At 35.7% G+C, this 12341-nt stretch overlaps 1 protein-coding gene across 6 annotated transcripts in view; it reads right to left on the reverse strand.

Annotated features, from left to right (window-relative positions):
- The window catches only part of UBR2 (ubiquitin protein ligase E3 component n-recognin 2), a 114991-nt gene that overhangs the window by 31728 nt on the left and 70922 nt on the right, over nucleotides 1–12341 (reverse strand). For all 6 annotated transcript variants that reach the window (XM_059938679.1, XM_059938681.1, XM_059938677.1 and 3 more), the window contains 10 exons: nucleotides 11635–11687; nucleotides 10641–10743; nucleotides 9573–9621; nucleotides 8599–8753; nucleotides 6769–6871; nucleotides 3846–3955; nucleotides 3659–3739; nucleotides 3144–3322; nucleotides 2203–2402; nucleotides 52–145 (listed from right to left, as the gene is read on the reverse strand). In XM_059938679.1, coding sequence (XP_059794662.1) covers nucleotides 52–145; nucleotides 2203–2402; nucleotides 3144–3322; nucleotides 3659–3739; nucleotides 3846–3955; nucleotides 6769–6871; nucleotides 8599–8753; nucleotides 9573–9621; nucleotides 10641–10743; nucleotides 11635–11687 — 1127 coding nt within the window. The remainder of the gene's footprint in view (nucleotides 1–51; nucleotides 146–2202; nucleotides 2403–3143; nucleotides 3323–3658; nucleotides 3740–3845; nucleotides 3956–6768; nucleotides 6872–8598; nucleotides 8754–9572; nucleotides 9622–10640; nucleotides 10744–11634; nucleotides 11688–12341) is intronic.

Raw genomic sequence — 12341 nt, forward strand, 5'->3', positions numbered from 1 at the left:
TTTGAGCCTTTGGATAAGCTTCTCTTTACTAATATTAAGAATATAAATTACCTTTGCCAACAATGGGCATGCATAATGTGCCCACAGCTACCAGTATGTGTTCCACAAGACAGATCAGGGTGCATGAATAATGGATCATATTTTTCTGCATTATAAAACAAACAAAAAACAAAGCGAAAAACCAAGCATTTAATATTCCTGTAACAAATGTACAACTTTAAATTGTGAAATCCTTACTAAGGGCCTGTAAACTTCAAATGAAATGCTAGTTTATTCCTTTGATTTGAGATACCAATAATTTTACCAATAAATTTATAAAAATTTATAATAATTTATATTTATACCAATAAATTTATAATAATTTATGCAAGACCCCGGATTATTCAGAATACAGGACTCTCTAATTTTCATTACCCTGAGCAAGTTAATGAAACATCCCTGAATTGTTAACTGAAACTGGAATCCCATATTTAAGTACATCTAATCTTTTGAACATTTCACATTTTCAGGGCACTGAGAGACTCCTATTCCCTGAAAATGCCCTGAGCCTGAGGTAAAAGGGATATTCTTCAGGGAGAGGTCTTTAATACCTTCAGGGCAGCTGGGTCACAATGATCTCTAACAAAAAAGATGTCCTGGCCGTAGAGGAGAATCTGCCTAAAGACAATCATGCAGAGACTAGCCACAATTACTATACCAGAGTCAAAGCTGCAGCAAAATATCTGGGACAGCAGCCCAGACCAGAGTAGGGAAAAACGGGCAATTCAGACAGTCTTCCGCTCTGGTACTAATTTTTTATATTTAAAGGAGATGAAAAATGAAGACAAACATAAAGTGGGTAGCTGGCTTCTTTGGGAATTCTTGGAATTCTCTACATAAATTAGTATAATCTTAGAAATTCCCTAACATTAAATTACTCAAGTTTCAATTTGCTTTATATAATGGAACAGTGCAAATTTCACAGCATAAAGAAAATCTTTTATGATATAAATTGTGAAAGCATTAAAAAAATCCACTTATAGGCAAGTACTAAATATAATTGGTGACTTTATCTTCAGCCTGGAATGAAATTTGTAAATCACCTAGTACAAATGATCATTTCTTAAGGTGAAGCTGACCAATGTATCGTAACTAGGGTGCTTGAGAGCCACACTGTGAAGACTTTCATTATAGAGAAAAGGCAAACTTACCAGTGGTCTCTCAAACCTCCTTCCAATCATACAATGTGAAAAGCACTAGCTAAATAAGTGCTTTGAAAATTAAAACACAGTTCCTACTCTCAAGAAGTTTACTGGTATCACTGAGGCATATGCACACATAAACAAATGTAAGAGTAGAAACATGAAAGTATCTGCTGTGGACATAATAAGGTGTAGCCCAGAAGCCCCTGCAGGAATGAATGACTTACTCCCTCAGCTGTTAGAAGAGGGCACTCAACTGTCATCCCTCTTTAAGGGACTTTGCTCAGGGTCACACTACTTTGATCAAGGTCACACCTCTTTCCAGAGGTAGGTCACAACCAGTCACTGATCAGTGTCAGGGTATAAAGACCCAGCCCCCTTGCCCCAACTTGGGACACCTCTGAAGGGCCATCCAGCTCCAGACCTCCCATGGGGTTGGCTAAGGTCTTTTGGGGACTGCATCATAGCTCAACTTCTCCCTTTGCCCAAACCTGCTTCCTTCCCCTCCATTCCATAGATGTTGATCCCAAGACTCTCTTGAATAACATCCTGCACTGCATGGTAATCTCTATCTCAATAATCTAAATGAGAATCTGGCTCAAGGACAGCTTCTCACAGGGGTGACTCACACCACTGTTCTCAAGGGATTCCACCTTGGATCTATCTATGAGATAAAATAATTATTGAGATAAAATAGTTATTGTTATTTCAGTGTCAACTAATTATTGGACTTTACAAATGTGAAGAATGGGAAAGACTGTTAAGTACCGAAGTATGTTAATGAAACAAAGAACAGCTTTCTTTTGAATCCCTGCTATTTATCAGCTGTGTAATTCAGGCATAATACTTAACCTTCTGGAGTGTTTCCACATCTGTCAAGTTCATTCCTGTCTAAGTTACCTGCTCAAGATACCACCAAGCCTACAGTTATTATTAGGGTAATAAAATCTCTGTATATCACCTACCATACTATGTGGCAGTCATTATTAATAGGGAGGATGAGGATATAGCTATGACTTACCTGGATCCTGAATGAATTTACTTCTGTTTTTTGATAATACAGTTGATCTCTGAACAAATGCTGCCAGGACCATTGCCCTGCTTTCCACCTTGACCTCTTGCTCTTCTTGACACAATATACAGGTAACAAATTGTCTCTGTTCAGGGACCCGAGTTTGTGCTGGGCCCAATGCCGTAAGAGTCATATCTGAAACCATAGGGCTGCAATAAAAAGGTTAGGAGTATAATTAATGAGCCTAAGAAGTTTCTATAGAATCATAAAACAGTAGATTCTAAGTAAGTAGAAACGTATTTAAAACATGCAGTTTTTTGTTTTTTTAAAAAAATATTTATTTATTTATTTGGCTGTGCCGGGTCTTAGTTGCGGCACGTGGGATCTTTGATCTTTGTTGAGGTGTGCGGGATCTTTAGTTGTGGCATGTGAAGTCTTAGTTGCAGCATGTGTGATCTAGTTCCCTGACCAGGGATCGAACCCAAGTCCCCTGCATTGGGAGCGCAGAGTCTTAGCCACTGGACCACCAGGGAAGTCCCTAAAACACACAGTTTTGATGACTTGATTTGAGAGACCCAAGTCTTTCATATGTATCAAAACCATCTCCTTCAATCCTCAGAGCAATCCAATATGCAACACATAAGCCAGACACTAAGTTAACTGAGCCCAGTGTATTCATTCTTTTATGAATCTCAAGGGTCTTCTGTATAACTTACATTTTAAGCATACATATGAATTCTCTTATCTATAGTCAAGAGACATGCTCATAATCATATGCTAATAAACTCAGATTTCTAAGATTAAGTCCTCTAACTACGAGGCCACGAAGTTTATCTATCAACTCTTCTAAGTTATTCTAGGATTAAGTGTACTTATAAAGAAAAAAACCAAACATCTTCCTCAATGGAGAACCATGGTCAAGAGTTTCAAAAATTGTGATTAATTTTTACCTATTATCAAGAACAGCAGAGATAGAGGCATCCAGTTCTAATGTCTGCTGAAAGAGTTCTTTGTTCTCATCAATAAAGTGCCGCTGCATCTCAGACATCTGGGCCATGATCTTCTCTCTGCGCAGTCTGGCAATCTCGGCTTTTCTCTTCCTCTCAGCTTTGTCTTTGTCTCTCGAACTCTGAAATTACGCTTCATTTAATTAGACCATTAGAGGTTAAATGCACATCTTTTCCCCCAAAGCAGAAACATCTTTATTGTAAATACTAATTAAAAACTATTCTATAATCTCACTTATCTAAACAAAGAGAAAAGATTTCTTAATCAACCTAACATGTTAAAAGAAAAAAAAAAAGGCAGTCCAAAAAGACAGCTACAAAAATATAAACAAATAGTGGCACACTTCTTGGGATTTACATGTTTGTGAATAATATCAACTACCAACTTACTGCAGATAAATTTGTTTATAGTGAGCTTGCCACAATTTTTCAGTATTACCACAATTTACATCTTATACCTCTTCCATTATGGTTCCTTCTGTCTCTGCCACAGGACTGGTGGATGAACTCTCCCTTATCTTCTTAATAGCATTAAAAGTCTATGAAAAAAAATATCGTTATTCTGAAGCTATGAAACATTATAAAAATTTAAAGATAAACATGTAATATTTCTCACAAAAAGCAGAGTGATGCAGGAAATTTTACCTTTAATATCCACCTAATCATATCTTTGTGGACTTCTAGGTAGGGAGCATTTTGTAGTGTTTCCAGCATAGCTAGTATGCTAGGAGAGTTGTTTGGTGCTTCACCAGGTTCTGAGGCGGAAGAAAAAAAGGGCACACAAACAACAGCTAAGACTTCATAGTGCTTATTACTATGCACAAGAAGATAAATGAAGTTGCTTATAACATTTGCCCATCATTTGCCCATCATTTGATTACAGCTCTACGTAGAAATTTTCAATACCTCTCGAAATGTGATATATTTGTATTCTACAAACAAGTTGTTAACAACTAGAATGCTTTAATCATTCAAAACTGACATCTTATACAAAATGATTATTTTAACATAGCCTCTAGCAAAATTAAATAAAAACCCAGCTGAAAGGTCTACCTGAGATTTTACAAGTCTAAGAAAATGAATTAGGATTATAGGAGTCCATGTGTATATAACATGTATCTATTTGTTTTGACCTTTTCTTTAATGAAAACCTAGATTCAAAAGAAAACAAATTTCTTCCTCTATGGATTACTTTTTTATTTTGAGAAAAAGATACAAAAGTCCATTACTCTCAAGAGTACATTTAATCCAATATTAGCTAATTTAGTTTTATAGTGGGAAATACCCAATTATTAATTTTCTTGATTTAAGAAACATTTCTGGCAAAATATTACTCTAAGAGGGTAAGAGACTGAACTATGTGATCTTTTTGAAAAAATGTAATTTAATTTGTTATTTTTTGGCCGCACCACATGGCTTGTGGGATCTTAGTTCCCTGACCAGGGATTGAACCTAGTTCCTCAGCAGTGAAAGCTCCGAGTGCTAACAACTGGACCGCCAGGGAATTCCCTGAACTATGTGATCTTTAATACTCTTCCAGATCTGAAATTTGGTGGCTGTGGGTTAGGGATCTGACTCTAAATAGTTTGTCTTTTGTTTGTATGTATGTATGTATGTATTTATTTATTTATGGTTGCACTGGGTCTTTGTTGCTGTGCACAGGCTTTCTCTAGTTGCGGCGAGTGGGGGCTACTCTTCGTTGCGGTGCGCTGGCTTCTCATTGCGGTGGCTTCTCTTCTTGCAGAGCACAGGCTCTAGACGCTCAGGCTTCAGTAGTTGTGGCACGCGGGCTAAGTAGTTGTGGCTCGCGGGCTTAGATGTTCCACGGCACATGGGATCTTCCCGGCCCAGGGCTTGAACCTGTGTCCCCTGCACTGGCAGGCAGATTCTTAACCACTGTGCCACCACAGAAGTCCCAATAGTTTGTTTTAATTATATAAAATGTTTAAAGAGAAACAGGAGGACTGTCTAGAGAAAATGATGATTGTTGAAAGAAAAAGAAAGAAAGAAGCAAAAGAGAACCTGAGATCAAATGAAATTAGGGAGTTTTCTGTGTGGTTATCCCAAAGTAAAAAAACTGCAGATAAAGAAGGTACAACAGATACAATGTTAATGTTAATTGATAGAAAGAAACACTGGCAGAGAAAAGAGCTGGGAAAGGCTGGCACCCAAGAATATAGTCTTCAGTGGGGAAAGACAGTTCCCCTTCTTCCTCCCACTTACCTGGATGTGGGCAAAAAGGGAAAAATAGAGATTTAGCAGCAACCAGGACTATTCCTCCTCATCCCCCAGTAGAGCCTAGTATTCTCACAGTCCTTATCTTTTAGGAAGAAATGGCAGAGAACACAATACTAAACAAAGTTACAGAAATACTCGCTTGCAATCAAGGAATTCAGAAACTCCTATTATACCACCACAAATTCATTTAAGCATCTCAGCAAATCACTGATTGCAGGTCTGGAGCAGGGAAAGTACAAGATGAGCCTCAGACACCTTTTGTGCCAGAAAGCAAGGTGGTGCTCAGATACTAATGGGGTTGGGTCAAAAGGACACAGAGCCAATTGAACAGACTCCCACTGCCCAGAAGTGGCACAGTTTGAGCATCAAAAGGAGTACTGATTATAACTGACTATAATATAAACACTGAAAAAAAACCCATGAGTAATATTAAAAAACAAAAGAACCACAAAAAAAAACGTAAGCAAACAAAAAAGATTCACAGTTGCCACTACTTCAGGCAACTATTAGAACAACTGCTTATTCTGAAAACTAATAAAGGAAACGTTTTTATTTAGAGATGAAATATTATGACATCTGAAACAAATGGTTCAGGGAATTCCCTGGCTGTCCAGTGATTAGGAGTCTGTGCTTCCACTGCAGGGGGCCCGGGTTCGATCCCTGGTCGGGGAACTAAGATCCTGCATGCTGTGCAGCACAGCCAAAAGATAAATAAACAAAAACCGAATGGTTCAAAAAAAGTGTTCAAATATAAAGCAAATATAGCAAAACACTAACTACTGAATCTAGGTGGCAGGTATATAGATATTTACTGTACAACTCTTCCAACTTGTCTGTATGTTTGAAATTTTAATATTAAAAAGCTAGAAAAAATATTTCTTTGGTCTTCTCAAAAAAAGTCACATTACTTTATATAAAACGTAATCCTCTATAGCTAATTTTCTTATTTTCATTACTTTTTATAAGATAATAGCAACAATTTAAAAGTGAAATCCTAATAGCAAACTCTGTGTTTTTAAAAGTATATACTAGAGTTTAAATGTATGTGCTATACTGATTTCAAACTAAGGACTCCTCATTACTTTTTCCTGTTTATGAATTAAAATTTATGTTTTTAAAGTATGGGTAGGCCCTAAGTATTTTTATAAAAATGTATCAGGATCTGATATAGTACACAGGATCTGATATAATACACGGGTGAATACAGACAGCCTCAGAAGTTTGGATCAATATAACCTACTTAAAACTTATATGATCAAATAAAAGAGGTTATACTACATTTAAAAATCACGGACATGTTGAGTCAGTTTAGTAAAAACTGTATACATACTCGATATCTTCTGAGTGAAGGTAAATGTTACTACATGCTCCTCCATGACATTCTCTAAATGCTGTTTTTCTTCTTGTAGTGCCATTCCAATTAAATGTAACACCTAAAATACAATGTTTTGTAACTTTTAGTGAAACAAAAATCAAGTACATATTTTTATAAGAAATAAAAAAATTCACTATTGAAAAAAGATAAACTATTAAACACTAAGTGCAGTAAATAATAATTCGAAGTACGAATTTTCATGAAATCCAAACGCTAAAGTTCATTTTCTAATAAAGAATTCTCAGCAAGGAAACAAAAATTTCTATTTCAGTTAGGAAGAAAATTCAATTGCAAATTCTTAGGGTAAGTTAAAATTACTAACAGCTGTGACCAGCAATCCATATAATTTTCAGTTTTATTCCATCCCTACACTACAGTCTTAAAAATCACTGATTCTAAGAATCAGTGGCCAAATAATTAGACCTGAAAGCATCTATCACGCAATGATCTAATCTATAATACTCCTAGTTCAATTTCTCTAAGGACTAAAAATCTTAATCATCTAAGAGACACACTTTTATCTCTAATGCCACATCATTTATAAAGATGCTCAGCATACCTCATGAAAAATTCCTTACTAGACTTCTAAGAATATAACTACACTAATCTATTTGCACTTTTATTGTTCTTTATCCTGCTCCCCAATTTTTGAAGGAGATACGCGTGTGGTGTCTCTGTATCGTTCCCTACACATAGGGCTACTGTGGTTGTCAGACTTGGAAGAACTAAGTTAGCCTGAATGACATAAAGCAAATGTATATATAAGATAAATGATGTTCATTCCTCTTTTCACCATCATTTCACATACATCTTTTGCTCATATAATACTGATGGTCTCCAGTATACTGCAACTCCATGCTTTTACATTTTAAGTGTATGTTTGTAAACTGGAGGGGGGTATACATATACAAATATCTTAGCCAATGAGATACTTGAGCCTGCTGAGACAATGGGAGGAACAGTAGCTTTGAAGGAAGGCTCTGGAGGATGGCTCACCTTCATCTGAATTCTGGCTTCACTGCTTTCAAGTCCCACTAAGCCTAACTTCATCATCTTCAAAATAAAAAAAAAAAAAAAAAAAAAAAAAAAGCTTTCCTCTAGAGTTTTGAGGGTTACAAATATGGTGCATAAAAGTGCCTAGCATAGAATAAGGCACAGAGTAGGCTAATTGTATTAACTGAGTATTATTATTATGTTACTTACTAGTTGGGTAACATAGACAAGTCTATCTCACTGAAACTTGCCTTCCTCATCTATACAGTGGAAAAACTACTGATACTCATAGGGGTATTACGTGAATTTAATGAGATAATAATTTATGAATGACTTACATTCAATCTATAAAGTAAAATACAAACAAGGTTCTAGACTTGCCACTAATTAGTTATAGGAACATAAGTCTCTGACTTTCAATTTCTTTAACTGCAAAACATAAGTATTAATGAACTCACAGGTTTTTAAAGAGAATTAAGTAAAAAACAAATGCAAAGATAACACATTATACAAATATCAGAGTACTGTATAAACAAAGACATATCAGGACCAATCAATGAGAGCAAATCTGCCAACAAGACCAAGGTAACCACAACCATGTGGTGTAAAAAAATCTGCCAGGCTCTCATTTTTATGGTCAGACACAAATAGTAACAAAATACTATATTTCAAATTAAGTTAACACTACATTTTATCCTGTTTTCTGTGTACAGATATTGACAGGAGTATTTTGTATTCTGGTTTTTACTACAAGACCACTAAAATATAAATAATAAATGTCTTCAAACTTACCCTCTGCAGCATGGACTCAGACCAGACATGTCCGTTATGTTCTACAGTCCATTGCAATACTGTTCTCATGATTAACAACATGACATCTGACTGCAAAATGTTAACCAGACTTGCAAACAGAGGGCAGAACGGGGGCAACACTGGAGGTGGAAGTGCTGAAAATAAAGTTATAATTGGCTTCTTTTGTAGAACATGCTTTAAAAAACAAACGAACAAACAAAAAAAACACCAAAAAACTATCCCTTTGTTACATACTTTTGATAGTCTTCAAAGAATATTCATTTACACACATCTTAAAGCTGTATCTTACCTTCTCAGGTCAGTCAAATGCATAAAAACAGCTCTGTAAGTAGCAGTAGCACAAAAGAAGGCCTTTCTTTTCCCTAGAAATGTCTTAGGATCCGAGATAAAACCATTAACCCAAAGGTGACTCAGTACAGACTATGTCTACATTAGCATATTTATTAGCCCTTCAAAGTTCACTCACGGGGCTTCCCTGGCGTCCAGTGGTCAAGAATCCGCCTTCCAATGCAGAGGACGTGGGTTTGATCCCTGGGTGGGGAACTAAGATCCCACATGCTGCAGGGCAACTAAGCTTGTGTGCCGCAACTACTGAGCCCACGTGCTCTAGAGCCCAGGCGTCACAACTAGAGAGCCTGCGCGCCACAACTACTGAGCCCACATGCTCTGGAGCCCACGTGCCACAACTAGAGAGAAGCCCCGTTGTGTGCCACAACGAAGAGCCCACGTGCTGCAGTGAAAGATCCTGCATGCTGCAAGGAAGATCCCATGTGACGCAACTAAGACCCAAATCAGCCAAATAAATAAATAAATTAAAAAAAAAAAAAAAGCTCACTCAGAAAGCTTGTATTTAAATCTACCACTTCATTAAGAATCATCAACATAGTCAATAGAAAACAATGTTTAACAAGTAAAAGAGACTGACACGAGATTTTGGGAAAGATTAAAAATACCTGTATCTTCCTTATTTTGTCTTTTCAATTTCCGCTGGGCTTCCTCTGCCTAATAAAAATGAATGTAATTTGGACAGGGAATTAGTAACATGAAACAATTTAATATCCAAAACTACTGATATATGTTAATCTTTGCCATACTAACTTCTGATTTTAGAAGATTTCTATCCTTAGTTTTGCAACCCCCCACCCCCGAAATTGGTATCAAGGTTAATTTTCCCCTGCCACTAAGAGAATCCCCGCCAAGTGGATTCTTTCTTGATTTAAAATGCAGGGGAAACATGCACCAACCAAAACCAAAAACTTATTCAGATTTGAGCTCTATTTCATGCATCAAACACTAATACACACTGCTATATATAAAACAGATAACCAACAAGGACCTACTGTATAGCACAGGGAACTATACTCAATATCCTATAATAACCTATAGGGGAAAAGAATCTGGAAAAGAATATATATATACGACTGAATCACTGTGCTGTACACCAGAAACTAACACAACATTGTAAATCAACTATACTTCAAAAAAGCAAAAACAAAAACAAAACCCCAGAAAACTAATAAACAAAAGCTTCATGCTTAAGTTTCGTTTACTGCCATTTATTGAAAACTTATTTTTAAGAGTAGACTGCTAAAAGGCAAAATTTAACCCGCTAAGAATGATCAGGAAAATTCCTTAAGTCACCATGGAAAAGCATACTGTTAAGTACTAGCAATTCTGAAATGAGTGTAAAATAGGTTAACTGATTAGAATACACGTTGATGATGTCTTCAAAAGCCAATAAAATACATACAATTAGATATGTGTGGGTATGTATATAATTATATAGATCTTTTTTATGTACGCACAAAATAGGGGAAAACCTCAAATGCTACGTGGTGGTATTATAGGTAATCTGTACTTTCTTCTTTATACCTTTTCATATTTTCCAAATTTCCTACAATAAAAATGTGTCCTTTTTCAATCTGTGAAAAGCAGTAAAAGTTGTTTAGGAAAAAAACAAAATAAAAACAAAAAAACTCCAAGCAACCCTTCCTCAGTACACTTTTAATTTTCTCAATTACCTTGGACTGCTCTGCCCTTGAAAAGTGATAGAAATACAAATTGAACTCTTTGGCACATTCTGGTTTCAGTTCATACATGCCTCGTCCTGTTAATCCAGGTTTCCTTTGGGGGAAAAAAAAATTCTTAAATCTCATATACTGTTGGTGAATGTAAGCTGGAACTACTTTCTGTGGGTTCATTTAATCATCTACATCCAAAGCTTTATGTGCGTCCACTTTATCTAGCATGTCCACCTTGAATTTATTCTAACTGGACAAGTGAATGTGATGGTCACTGTAGTGACAACAATTTAAAGTCTAACAACAGGGGACAGGTTACACACATTATGACATCTCCAAACAACTGAACACTATTAAAATTGATGTTTACTTGTATATTTTGACAAGTAAAGATGTCTGTGATAAGTTCTACCAAGTGAAAAAAAGCAGATGCAATTTTAGGGTTTAGAGAATCTTTTCTATAATTTTTTCTATATTTTCCCTAAAAATATGCATTGTTTTTAAAATCAGCAAAAATAAAGACAATGTTATTGGAATGAAGAGCACAGAAAAAGCAGGATTAAGAAACTGCCTCAACAACCTTAAGGGGATAGAGTATTGATAGTTTACTGATTGGGCAACACACTGGACACCGAAGAAAGCATTATTCAGAGGCTATCCCACAACTTAGGTGGCACATTCAAATGGAAACAAAGAAAGCACAATGCGTTTACTCAGATCACCTGCTCAGGTTAGTTTCAATTATCTGAAACTATCAGCTAGGGAACACCTGAAAACTGAAAATTCTCATAAAGCTACTTCAAGTTGCTAAGTGCAGGGCTAGATCATAAAAGTGAAATGTCAGTGAGAAATCTAGTTCAGAATTATATGTTTGAAAGTGGTTGTCACTCTCTGAAAACAACAATTTTATTCTCAGTTCCATCAAGGGAAACACCCTAAGAAAAATTAATGTATAAAATAAAATTGAATGTGAAAAAGCAGAAAATAAACTCACTTGAAATGGGCAACTGCTTCAATTACACTCTCCATGCCAGTTTCCTTGTTCTCCTAAAGGTACAGGAAACAAATAAGTGTGTTTCATGTTAATAATAATATCTGCTAGCACTCTGAGCATTGTGCTTTTATCTCATTAAGCTTCATACAGCAATCGTATAAAGCAGATATACTATTCTCCTGATTTTCACAAATGAGGATTCCATAGTAAACATAATGATTAATAGGCAGTTGGGGAAATTGAGTTGGTAAGCTAACATTCATTCAGACTGATATAATTAAAAACAAGTTACTACCATATGGAATCAAGGTGACAGCTTTCAAAAGGAATAAAATAAAAACACAAAGTACACATAACGTTTAAATTTTATATTTTAAATTTATATATTTGCAATATTTTGTGAAATAGCTACACTAATTTCTTATCTATTTTTGTTAAAACATCATTTCCCAAATCATATCCCATTCACGACAAGCTGTTCATAGACAGGAATTCTGTGAAATATTCTCTGGTCAAAAATGTTTGGTAAATATAGATGCCATCACTTTGTACAAGGCAGTTACACTTTTAAAATACTGTTTTAAATTTTATTTCTTCCTTATTCCAACGGTCTAAATGAAACTGTAATTGTTTCCTCATTTCCTGCATTAAAAAGTACATGTATACACAACTAGAAATGGAAATGGCAAAAGTAGCCCATTAACAAA

The sequence above is a fragment of the Balaenoptera ricei genome, chromosome 11 (assembly GCF_028023285.1).
Source record: "Balaenoptera ricei isolate mBalRic1 chromosome 11, mBalRic1.hap2, whole genome shotgun sequence".
NCBI lineage: Eukaryota > Metazoa > Chordata > Mammalia > Artiodactyla > Balaenopteridae > Balaenoptera > Balaenoptera ricei.